A 12,554-nucleotide genomic window follows, 5' to 3' on the forward strand; every position below is an offset into this window, starting at 1 on the left:
AAAATGGCCAAAATTAAAGACAAAGAGAGAATCCTAAAAGCAGCAAGAGAAAGGCCACAAGAGACACATAAAGGGAAGCCCATCAGGCTATCAGTGGCCTTCTCAGCTGAGACCCTACAGGCGAGAAGAGAATGGCACAACGTGTTTAAAGGGCTAAAAGGAGAAAACCTACAGCCAAGAATACTCTATCCAGCAAGGGTGTCATTCAGATTAGAAGGAGAGATGAAGGGCTTCCCAGACAAGCAAAAAGTAAAGGAGTTTATCACCAAGAAAACAGTTCTACAAGAAATGCTGAAGGGACTTATTTAAGTGGGAAAGAGAAGACCACAAATAGGGATAAGAAAATTATCAGAAACAAACAAACAAACAAACAAAAACCAGACAATAAAATCATTGGTAAAAGCAAAAATATAGTAAAGATAGCAGATCGACCACCTATGAAGATAATATGAAGGTTAAAGGACAAAAGTACTAAAATTACCTGTTTCATTGATTAGAGGGTAATGGATGGACACACACAAAACAAGACATATTAACCTACCATCTAGATCTACCTTTAACATTGATCATACATTTTAAATCTTAAGTAATAGATTACTCCCAAACAATGTGTAAATTCAAAATGTACCCAAGGAGAAGTAGAAAAGTTGAATAAGCCAGTTATTAGAGAAGATATAGCAAGGTGATTTAAGTTCTTATTTTTTTCTTAATACTGGGACATGGAGGCATCTAGGAATATGCAATGCAGCATTGTTTATAATAGAGAAAAGTTGGATCAGCCCAAATGTACATCAATGGGTGAATGGATAAATTGTGGTGGAATTATATAATGACATCCTGCACAATAGTTAAAACAAATAAACTAGAACTATACATATCAAAATAGATCATTATAAAAAATATAGTATTGAGCAAAACAAGTTGAAAAAGGACAAATACTGCGTGATTTACCACCTTTATTTAGTTTTAACAGTTGTAAAATTATATTGTTTATGGATACAATCATGTACTTTAAAATATTTAAAAAACTTGCATGGATTAAAAACCTAATTCAGACAGTGGTTATTTCTGGGAAGAGAAGGAAGGGAACAGAATCAAGGATGGGTATCTAGGGGTCTTCAACTATATTTGTAGTGTCTCGTTGAAATGGAAGCAGATTTTGCAAAATGTTAAAATTCAGCAAAGCCGGTTGTTAGTAACTTATTCTTTATGCTTGATTTTTTAAATAATTTAAAAAGAGAAAAAAACACATCATGAGCAAGTGGATTCAGAGCTTGATTTCCAGGTAACCTTTAAATGACAAGTGATTCCAATGTTAACACTACTTAACCCCAATTAATTTCACGAAACGGTCTAATCTTAATACCAAATCCTTATATCATGTAAAAAAGAAAACTATGATTTAATTTCACATGTGAATGTAGATGTTAAAATCCTCAGTAAAACATTAGCAAGTAGAATTCATCAGTGGATCAAAAAAAATAATATGCCACAAGTAGGTAAGCTTTGTTTTAAGATTTTTCTTTTCTGGTGAGGAAGATTGTTGCTGAGCTAACAGCTGTGCCAATCTTCCTCTGTTTTCTATATGGGACGTCTGCCACAGCATGGCTTGATGAGCAGTTTGTAGGTCCTCACTGGGATCTCAACCCACAAACCCTGGGCTGCCAAAGCAGCGTGCATGAACTTAACCACTGTGCCATCAGGCTGGCCCCTGTTTTAAGATTTAAGACTAGTTCTTTGTCAGGAACCTGTCAACAAACCATATGATATCAGTAGGTGTTGAGAAAACATTTGATAAAATTCAGCAGCCACTCCTAATTAAAAAATAAAAGTAAAGTAGGAATATAAGGAAATTACTACAACATGTTAAACTGTTTGTGAAAACAAAAACAAAACTCAGTAAACGTTCTAAGTTATGAGATAATAAAACTATTTTTATTAAAATACCATAAAAGTCAGGGGCTGGCCCCGTGGCCGAGTGGTTAAGTTCGCGCGCTCCGCTGCAGGCGGCCCAGTGTTTCGTTAGTTCGAATCCTGGGCGCGGACATGGCACTGCTCATCAGACCACGCTGAGGCAGCGTCCCACATGCCACAACTAGAAGAACCCACAACGAAGAATACACAACTATGTACCAGGGGGCTTTGGGGAGAAAAAGGAAAAAATAAAATCTTTAAAAAAAAAAAATACCATAAAAGTCAGTGATGACTGTTATCAGAATTATGTTTTTCAATATTGTTGTGGATGTTTTAGTAAAATCAATAAGATAAGAAAATAAACTACAAACATTGTGAAAGAGATAACTTTATCTCTTCCTGCTGATGAAAGAATGTAATAACTGGAAAATCTCAATCTCATTATAATATGTGCTCTTTAGAAGACCCCTAGAGAGGAAGTTAGACGGTATAGGATGACAAAGTGGAGGTCCAAGCCTTCTTTTGTATACTAACTTTTTCAGGGAATGATTGCCTCAAGACAGCAGAGCAAGAGTCAAACCAAAGCCCACCCACCCGAAACCAAAACCAAATAAAGACATTACAAGAAAAGAAAACTACAGACCTATATCCTTCATGAACATAGATGAAAAAATGTTCAACCATGACATTAGCACATTGAATCCAGCAATATATGAAAAGGATAACATATGATGGCTGTGTGGAGTTTTCCCAGGAATGCAAGGATTGTTCAACATTTGAAAATCAATGTAGTTTGACATATTAACAGACTATAGAAGAAGAAACATGATGATTTCAATAGATGCCGAAAAAGCAGTTAAGGAAATTGAATATCCATTCATGATAAAAAACTCAGCAAACTTGCAATAGAAGGCAATCTCCTTAACCTGATAAAGGGCGTCTTTTTAATAAAAAGAACCGTATAGCTGACATCATACTTAGTGGTGAACGATTGACAGTTTTTTCTCTAACAAGGTAAGGGTGTCTGCTCTCACAACTTCCAGTATGATGCTCTCATACCAGAAGTCCTAGCCAGTGAAATAAGATATGAAAAAGAAATAAAAGAAATGCAGATTGGAGAGGAAGAAATGAAATTGTCTTTACTCACAGATCACATGATTATGTAGAAAATCCCAAGGAATCTAAAAAAAGATCTTGGAACTAATAAGCGATTTTAACAAGATTGCATGATGCAAATTTAATATACAAAAACCAATTATATGTCTATATACTAGCAATGAATAATTGGCAATTGCAGTTTTTTAAAAGTATCATTTACAATAGCACCAAAAATGAAATACTTAAATATAAATATAACAGAGTATGTGCAGAATCTGTATGCTGAAAACTAAAAAAATACTGATAAAAGAAGTCAAAGAAGACCTAAATAAATGGATTGGTTGGAATACTCAATATTGTTAGGATGTCATTTCTCTCGATATGACCTAGAAATTCAAGACAATTTCATCAAAATCCCAGCAGGAATTCTTTTAGGTGTTGACAAGCTGATTCTAAAATTAATATGGAAAGGCAAGGAACTAGAATAGTTACAACAATTTTGATAAACAAGTACAACGGTGAAGAATTCATGTTAAGTGTTTTCCAGACTTTTCTAAAGGTACAGTAATTAAGATATGCATGGTATCGGCAACAAGATAGATGCACAGATCAGTGGAACAGAATGGAGTTCAGAAATAGACACAAATAGAAATGGTCAAGTGATTTGAAAAAGAAAAAAAGTGCAATGGCAATTCAGTTTAGAACGGATGGTCTTTTCAACAAAAGGTACTGGAACAATCAGATATGTGTATTCAAAAAAAAAGAACTTTGACTTAACTCTCATACAAAATTTAACTCAAAATAGATTATAGACCTCAAAGTAAAACACAAAACTGTAAAACTTCTAGAAGAAAACAGATGAGAAAATCTTTTTGATTTTTGGTTATGCAAAGAGTTCTTGGCTATAACAACAAAAGTGTGATCCATTAAAAAAATCAATAAATTAGACATCATAAAAATTAAAATATTTTGCTCCATGAAAGACACTGTTAAGAGAATGAAAAGATAGTCCACAGAGTGGCAGAGAATATTTTCCAATCACTTATGTCACAAACGACTTGTATCTAAAATTTGTAAAGCTCTCTCAAAACTCAACAAGATAAAACCCAAATAAAAAATGGACTAAAGATTTGAACAGACATTTCACCAAAGAAGACAGATGTGTGGAAAGTAAGCACGTGAAAAGATGTTCAACATCATTAATAATTAGGGAAATGGAAATTAAAGTCATAATCTGATACCCCCAATACGCCTATTTGAATGGCTAAAAACCAACCAAAGAAATCTGTGATAGTACCAACTGCTGGTGAGGATGATGCACGAAGAGAAACTCATATATTGTTGGTGAGAATACAAAATGGTAAAACCATTTGGGCACTTTGTCAGTTTCTTGTAAAGTGAGTACCTTATTCTTTATGCCTGAATTTTTTTAATTTAAAAAGAGAAAAAACACATCATAAGCAAATCTATTCAGAGCTTGATTTCTAGAAAGTGATTCCAATGTTAACACTACTTAGCCCCAATTAATTTCATGAAACCAGTGTAATCTTAATACCAAATCCTTATATCGTGCAAAAAAAGAAAACTATAATTTAATCTCACATGTGAATGTAGATGACCATATGACCCATCAATCCTACTTGAAATATTTATTCAAGAAAACCTATGTTCTGGGCCAGCCCTGGTTGCCTAGTGGTTAAGTTTGGTGTGTTCTGCTTCAGTGGCCCAGGTTTGGTTTCTGGGTGCAGACCTACACCGCTCATCTGTTAGCGGCCATGCCATGATGGCGGCATACATAAAAGAAAAAAAGAGGAAGATTTGTATTGGATGTTAGCTCAGGGTGAGTCTTTCTCAGCAAAAAAAAGAAGAGGGGCTGGCCCGTGGCCCAGTGGTTAAGTTCGTGTGCTGTGCTTTGGTGGCACAGGGTTTTGCTGATTCGGATCCTGGGCGCGGACATGGTACCACTTGTCAGGCCATGCTGGAGCGGTGTCCCACATGCCACAACTAGAAGGACCCACAACTAAAATATACAACTATATACTGGGGGGATATGGGGAGAAAAAAGCAGGGAAAAAAAAAAGATTGGCAACGGTTGTTAGCTCAGATGCCAATCTTTAAAAAAAAAAGAAAGAAAGAAAGGAAACCTATGTTCACGCAAATACCTGTACATGAATATTTATAGTAGCTTTATTTGTAATCACCCAAAACTGGAACCCACCCAACTGTCCTTCATCCAGAGAATGGATAAGCAGACTGTGGTATATCCATAGATGGAATACTATTCAACAATTAAAAGCAACAAACTCTTGATACTTGCAGCAATATAGATCAATGTAAAAGACGTTATGTTAAGTGAAAGATGCCAGACTCAAAAGGCTGTATATACTTTCTTCCCATTTATAGGACTTTCTTGGAAAGGTAAAATTATAGGAATAATAAGTAGATCAGTGGCTTCCAACTTTAAGGGTGAGGAGAGGGTTTGATTATAAAGGGATGGTGCAAGGGAGTTTTTTTGGGGGGAACGATAGAACTCTTTTGTATTTTAATTGTGGCAGTAGTTGCATGACCTTATACATTTGTTGAAACTCCTGGAACTGTACACCAAAAAGTCATTCTTACTAAATGTAAATTTTGAAATAAATATGTGTTTCAGGAACAAAGAAGCTGAGAGAATATCAGCTCTTTCTCTTCATACCCGCCCCCCACACAGAAAAAATCTTACTGAAACTCTGGACAAATGGAAAGATATAAACCATGTTCTTAGATGGCTTTTAGATGCCAGTTTTCTCTAAATTTATATATAAATATATATATATATATATATATAATTCCAGTTAAGATTAAAAGAGATTCTCTTTTATTTTAATTGGAAAAATGATCTTAATGTTTGTATGTAATATAAATAGATGAGAATAGCCAAGAAAATAATGAAGAATAGGAAGTGACTTGCCTTATCAATTATTAAACATACTGGAAGCCACTGCCATAGGAATAGAGAGATTGGTGGAAGGAAGCAGAACTCAGTATAGCTGGAAACTTAATATAAAACAAACACGTTCTTCAAGTCAGTGAGAAAAGAATAGTTTAAGTGGTGCTAGCACAATTGGTTAACCATCTAGATGAAAATAGTGCATGTACAGAAATGAATTCCAGATGGATTAAAAATTTAAATATAAAAGATAAAGTCTTAGTAGACTAAAATTTAGATATTCATATAATAGATATTCAATAAAGTAAAAGACATTGCTGAATGACTATGGAGTATACCAAATGATCATTATCTGAAGAAAAGACTCTTCCATGCCAGTCATCTCCCCTTAATTCTCCAGATGAAACTGCAGTAACTCATTTGTGTACCCGTTGAGTCCTTTCCCTATGTATTTAAATATGTACTAGAAAATGTAGCATTGTTAAGCATGGTTCCTTTTTATGTGCAAAGTATCATGTTGTAAATTTTTTAATATTTTACTCAACAGTGTGTCTTAGAGTTCTATCCAGATTAGTACACATAAATCTATCTCATTCTTTTAACTGTTATTTGTTTATAACCAAGTTTAGCATACTGTCACCCATTTGATTCTGGGCAGTTTACTTAACCATCCTAACGTCAGTTTCTTTATTTGCAAAATAGGGATAACAGTAGTAATGCCTATCTTAAAGGGTTGTTGTGGGGACTAAATGTGTTAATATATATAAAAATTTTAAAACAGTGCCTGGCATATAATAACCTTTGTTATTGACATTTTGGTTGTTGCCTGGCATATAATAAACTTTGTTATTGACATTTTGGTTGTTTCTGATTATTCACAATTAGAAACTGTGCTACATTTAATATCCTTTTACATATTTCCTTATACATATCAAGGAATAATGTGAAGAAAGTAACCAAAAATAAAATTACCAGAGTTCTAGTGTGCTGCTTTATTAGGGTTATTATGAAGTCTTAACAAAAAAACTCCTTAATGGAAGTCTTTTGCTTCTATTAAATTACCATTTCTTCTACTCTCTTGAGTTGCATAAAAATATATTTCTATAAGATATATGTTTTTTAACTTTAGAAAATCTTTTGTTTGAACCTTCTCATATTTCTATCACTACTATCGATTATTTGTATATTTCTTTTGTCATTTTGGTGGGATTGAGGAATGGAGGGGGATTAATTTAATATGTTGTCAGCCATCATGAAATGGAAATCATACCTAAATTTTTAACTAGCATACTTGATTGTTTCTCTATCAACATCAAAACATAAAATAGTTCTATCACTCCCTTTTCTCCTGCTCCCCCTTGCACAAGACAAAAATTGTTTTTATTCTTCTTTCTCTATTAGATTTTAAAGAAATATTCTGGAATTTTCATTCCAGACTGTTCTTTTTGCATTATGTATCTTCTGATTACTGTTCAGAAGATTCATTCAATTTCACTAACTACATTAGCCACGATTACTTAGGTTTAACACTAAGTAGGCATTATTGGAAATTTCTTACTATATCTTGTATGCCACACTCTCCTTTTCTACCACGTTTATTTGGCCACATTTTCATTGCAATTCTTTTAGTAATAGTTTCAGAAAGGGTGGTATACTTTCTGTGTTCTTGTTTTCGTGGAAATGTGTGTATCTTTCCCTTATAAACTTGATTGATAGCTTGTCTGGGTTCAGACTTTTAGGGTTCTTAATCCTCCTTCAGAATTCTGTAAACATTGCTCCTTTGACTTCCAGCGTTTGATGTAGTAGATTAGAGGTCCAAAGCCTGTTTGAAGGTCTTTTACTGGTTGGTAACTTTATGTTTCTGTCTGGAAATATGTGTGGCAGTTTAGATATTTAACCAGAATAAATGTCTAAGTGTCTAACATTTTGGTTATTCCTTCCCTGACATTATAGGTCCTTTAGATGTGGAAATTCAGGGATTTCTTAGGAAAACCCGCCTATTATCTGTTTTATTACTTTTTCTCATTTTGAGAATTGTTTTTCTTTGCCAGCTAAGGAAATTTTATTCTTTATTTTTCTAGTTTTTTGAGATATAGTTAACATATAACAAGGTATAAGTTTAAGGTGTACAACATAATGATTTGGTATATATATATATATATATATATATATATTGCAAAATAATTATCACATAAAAATTTAGTTCAATCCAAGATACTGCTTTTCAAGGTATTTGATTTATTATGCAGATAGGTTTATAACAAAGTTTAAAATGTAACAGCTGCTGCATTGCCGTATGGGAGAAGTCAAAGTAACCAACTGACAAAGGATATCAGTGATTATATAGGTCCTGAGAAAAGAATTCACAGGTGAAAATGCATGTGTACATACATACTAAATACAATAAAATAAAGCACTCATTTGCATGGTGTTAGAAATGTGCATGAGAATTTTTAGACTTTAATTTGGAACTTGTTCCTCCATTTCAGGACCGGAAATTAACCAAAGCTGAGCAGCAAAGGTTCAAGGAAGAAGCAGAGATGTTAAAGGGTCTCCAACATCCCAATATAGTTCGATTTTATGATTCCTGGGAGTCTATATTAAAAGGAAAGAAATGTATTGTATTAGTGACTGAACTTATGACATCAGGAACCTTAAAGACGTAAGTTGATCCTGATAGTGCCAATGGAGTTTTATTTGGAAATAATTTTCAGGAGTCATAAAAGTTGTTTGTACAATAACACTACTTGATTAAAGGGTTTATGGAATCTGTATCTAGTGACTATGTTTTACGGCAGGTTAAAAAATTAGGATGTTAATGAAGTTCGTTAAAAAATACGATGTTGAGAAATTAATATTTATGGAGTATCATAGAATTTTAGAATTAGAAATCATTATAGAGATAATATAGTGTCATTTTGTAAAAGATAATGAAAGGCTGGGGATGTGGCCAGGTTTACAGATCTAATGAGCTATACTATGTAATTCTAGTCTATTGTTTTGTTTCTGACTACAGTTTTTCATTTGGTGGTATAATCACTTATTTGTAGCTATTAAATGTGGGGTATACTTTTTCTGTTTCCTAGCATTTTTGCACTAAAATTTTATATAGTTAAAACCTCTGGTGACTCTATATAAGTAGTTATTAGGAAGTGGAGAAGGACTTTCTAAAATTGTGCTGCCATTCCACAAAAGGCCACTCTGAGTGGAATGATTCTTGTTTTGATTAAAAATGCTAAACTTGGTAGGATGTCTTCTCTAAGAATGAGGCCTTAGATTTAAAATTTGCTGTAACAGATAATAGAAAACACCTTAATGATGGCAATTGTAGTACATACAATATCAGCTAGCTTCCGTGATTTACCCTGATAGTGCTCATACATTAAGCTAGGTGTGTTTGTTTACATGTGGTCTTTTGTTTCTTTGCGTAGGTACTTAAAACGATTTAAAGTCATGAAACCAAAGGTCTTAAGGAGCTGGTGCAGGCAAATTTTAAAGGGATTGCAGTTCTTGCACACTAGGACTCCTCCTATTATTCACCGGGATCTGAAGTGTGACAATATTTTCATCACGGGACCCACTGGATCTGTGAAGATTGGTGATCTAGGACTAGCCACCTTAATGCGCACATCATTTGCTAAGAGTGTCATTGGTGATTAACATTTTATAGTTTGTTGGTTGGGTAAAGAGAGACTTGTTAATTGTATGTCTAGAACAGGGATCAGCAAACTATGGCCCATGGGCCAAATCTGGTCCTGCTGCCTATTTTTGTAAATAAAGTTTTATTGGAACACAGCCACACCTGTTTGTTCATGTATTGTCTATGGCTACTTTTGCATTGTAAGGGTAGAATCGAGTAGTTGTGACTGAGACCATATGGACTGCAAAGCCTGAAATATTTACTATCTGGCCCTTTACAGAGAAGTTTGCTGGCTCCTGACCTAGAATGTGAATTTTCTTTGAAATATCTATTGTATATTGACTTATTTTGGAGGCATCCTAGTGCATTTCTTTTGTGGGATATATTTAAGATTATGGAAAGGTTCTCAGGATTTAAGAAAAAGGGTTTACTAATTCAGAAAAATTTGAATAACTAAAAATAAGGATAGAAATAAAAATAGATTTTAATATTCATTACCTAATCTTGAGCATTACAAATTGTACTTTAACAGTACAGAAAGTTAAGGAAATTCTTTTATGTGCTTTATATAGATACAAGTATTCAACTAATTTTATATTTATAAATTTGCTTTTAGGAAGCAGAAATTAACTCAGGTAATCCTTATGTCAAAGAGAATGTGATCTTGGTGGATAAAATTTTCTTTTTAATAAAAATGTGGTTATGGTGTTATTTTGTAGGGACTCCTGAGTTTATGGCCCCAGAGATGTATGAAGAACACTATGATGAATCTGTGGATGTCTATGCTTTTGGAATGTGTATGTTGGAAATGGCTACTTCGGAGTACCCTTATTCTGAGTGTCAGAACGCAGCTCAAATATACCGTAAAGTAACTAGTGTAAGTATAACTTTATTCTTTTTACTTCATAAATTGCCACATTTCATGTTGAAGTTAGTAAAGTCAACTTAGTCAAACCTAATTTTGGTTTAGTTCTGTATAACAGTGCTAAATTTAACATATCTGTAATGAAACAAGCTTTATATTTATGCTATATACCTATACTCTATTGGGGGTCATATAAAATGCTCTGTATTAGTCTCTTTGGGAAAATGTCCAGATATGATCTATATCCATTTGTTTGTAAAGAATTTTTAGATATTAGGTGGATTTTTTTTCCAAAGCTGAATAATAAAGATTGGCTAAATGGTTTTGAAGGTTTCTGCTAATTCTAAAAGCCTTATTATGAAAGGACATTCAAAATATACTTCAACAGATACAGTATTTGATTCCCTGCTATGAGTAGTTTTTTGTGTTAGAAATTGCAAGGAGTGAAAAGATGAGTAAGAAGTATTTGCTACTGATAAAGAGTTTACATTTTTAGTACGGCAATAATATAAGTTCACAATTAACTATAAAAATAAGAGGATGGGAGTATAGTAAGTGACAAAAGGGAGGTGGAAGCGAAGTATTAGGATTGTTCAAGAGAGGTCTGCTTCATATCCAGTTGGGTAGCTCAAGATAGGCCATGAAAGAGATTGTTAGAGTGTTTCAGGTAACTAATACTAATAGATACCATTTTAAAATGAATGCTGTATGCCACGTGTTTTCATCTTTATATCCGTCCAAGTTGGTGCTATCTCCAGTTTACACATGATGAGACTTAGAATCAGAGGTTGAGACTTGTTCAACTTCACACAACTACTAATAATGGTGGATTTTGACCCCAAGTCTATCTGGCTCTAGGTGTTTGTGTAGGGAGACAATAAGAAATAAGGCCAATATTCAGAACGTGGGACATTCTGTAGGACAAATGACTTAGTTTCTCCAACAAATCAATTTCATGAAAGAAAAAAGGTGGAGGGACTTGTTATAGAATACAAGAGACCTAAAAGTAGTGGTGAGCTGGTAAATGTTTAACAACTGATTCTCGGAAAATGTGTTGATTTCTAGCATTTGCTGATTTCCTTGGTGTAAATACTCCCACTGTGGCTGATTTCAGGTCACCAGTGTGACCTCACTGAATGCAGAGTTGGGAAGGGATGCACAGTGGCACTCATTATATAGTATTTCCACCATACAGATACAGTAGATGTAAACAACCTTAAGAGCATATATAATGGTGAAATAATTAGGGAGTGGTGTTTTCAGTATTTATTACCTTGGCTTTTAATATAATTTATTTAATTATAAGTTTATATAATTTATTTTTTTTAATGGCTAAGTTTAACAATCAGCTTGCAAAATTCCTGAAAATGTAATAGTTGGCTCTTATGAACCGATATGAGCCAGCTCTAATGCACCGTACAAGTAACGTCTGGATGTTATTTGCATCCTAATTTGAACAAAGCAACTAAAGAAGATATCATTTAGACAACTTGGAAAATTTGAGTGTGGACTGGATTTTAGATGATGTTAAGGAATTAATTATTTTAGGTGGGATGATGACATGATATTTGTTAGAGATATAAACTGGAGAATTTATGGGTGAAATGACATGATGTGTAGGATTTGCTTTAAAATATTCCAGGATAAAAATGGTGTGGGGGTAGATACCTGAAATGAGATTGACAAAATGTTGCTTGTTGTTGAAGTTGGTGATGGTTATGTAGGGTTTCTTATGCTATTTTACTTTTGAGTATGTGTGAAAATTTGTATAACAAAGAGCTGAGGAAAGAGATAAGGCTAGAATGTCTTTTTAGTTTGGGTTCATGTTGGATGCCCATAAATAGAAGAGTTTATACTTGGTTTTGTAAGTTGCACCTCCTCAATTATTTTCACCTAGGAGCAGAGAACGGCAATACTTACCCAAGGCTTGAGAATGGGTAAGAGATCAGTGGAAAGGTCTAGGAGGGCTTCTTCTATAAGTAGAATAACATAACTCCATTTTTTGAATGGTGACTATTATTTTATATTAAAGTCACAAAAATGCCATATCACAATTCAGATTTCCATCTATGTTAAAGTTTCTTGAATTTGGGATCCAAGTTAACTCC

At 33.7% G+C, this 12,554-nt stretch overlaps 1 protein-coding gene across 7 annotated transcripts in view; it reads left to right on the plus strand.

Moving 5' to 3' along the window:
• Positions 1 to 12,554, plus strand: part of WNK3 (WNK lysine deficient protein kinase 3) — a 168,945-nt gene that overhangs the window by 45,992 nt on the left and 110,399 nt on the right. For all 7 annotated transcript variants that reach the window (XM_070605478.1, XM_070605482.1, XM_070605477.1 and 4 more), the window contains exons 3-5: positions 8,431 to 8,603; positions 9,373 to 9,593; positions 10,301 to 10,458. In XM_070605478.1, the coding sequence (XP_070461579.1) occupies positions 8,431 to 8,603; positions 9,373 to 9,593; positions 10,301 to 10,458 (552 nt within the window). The remainder of the gene's footprint in view (positions 1 to 8,430; positions 8,604 to 9,372; positions 9,594 to 10,300; positions 10,459 to 12,554) is intronic.

The sequence above is a fragment of the Equus przewalskii genome, chromosome X (genome assembly GCF_037783145.1).
Source record: "Equus przewalskii isolate Varuska chromosome X, EquPr2, whole genome shotgun sequence".
NCBI classification, from domain to species: Eukaryota; Metazoa; Chordata; class Mammalia; order Perissodactyla; family Equidae; genus Equus; species Equus przewalskii.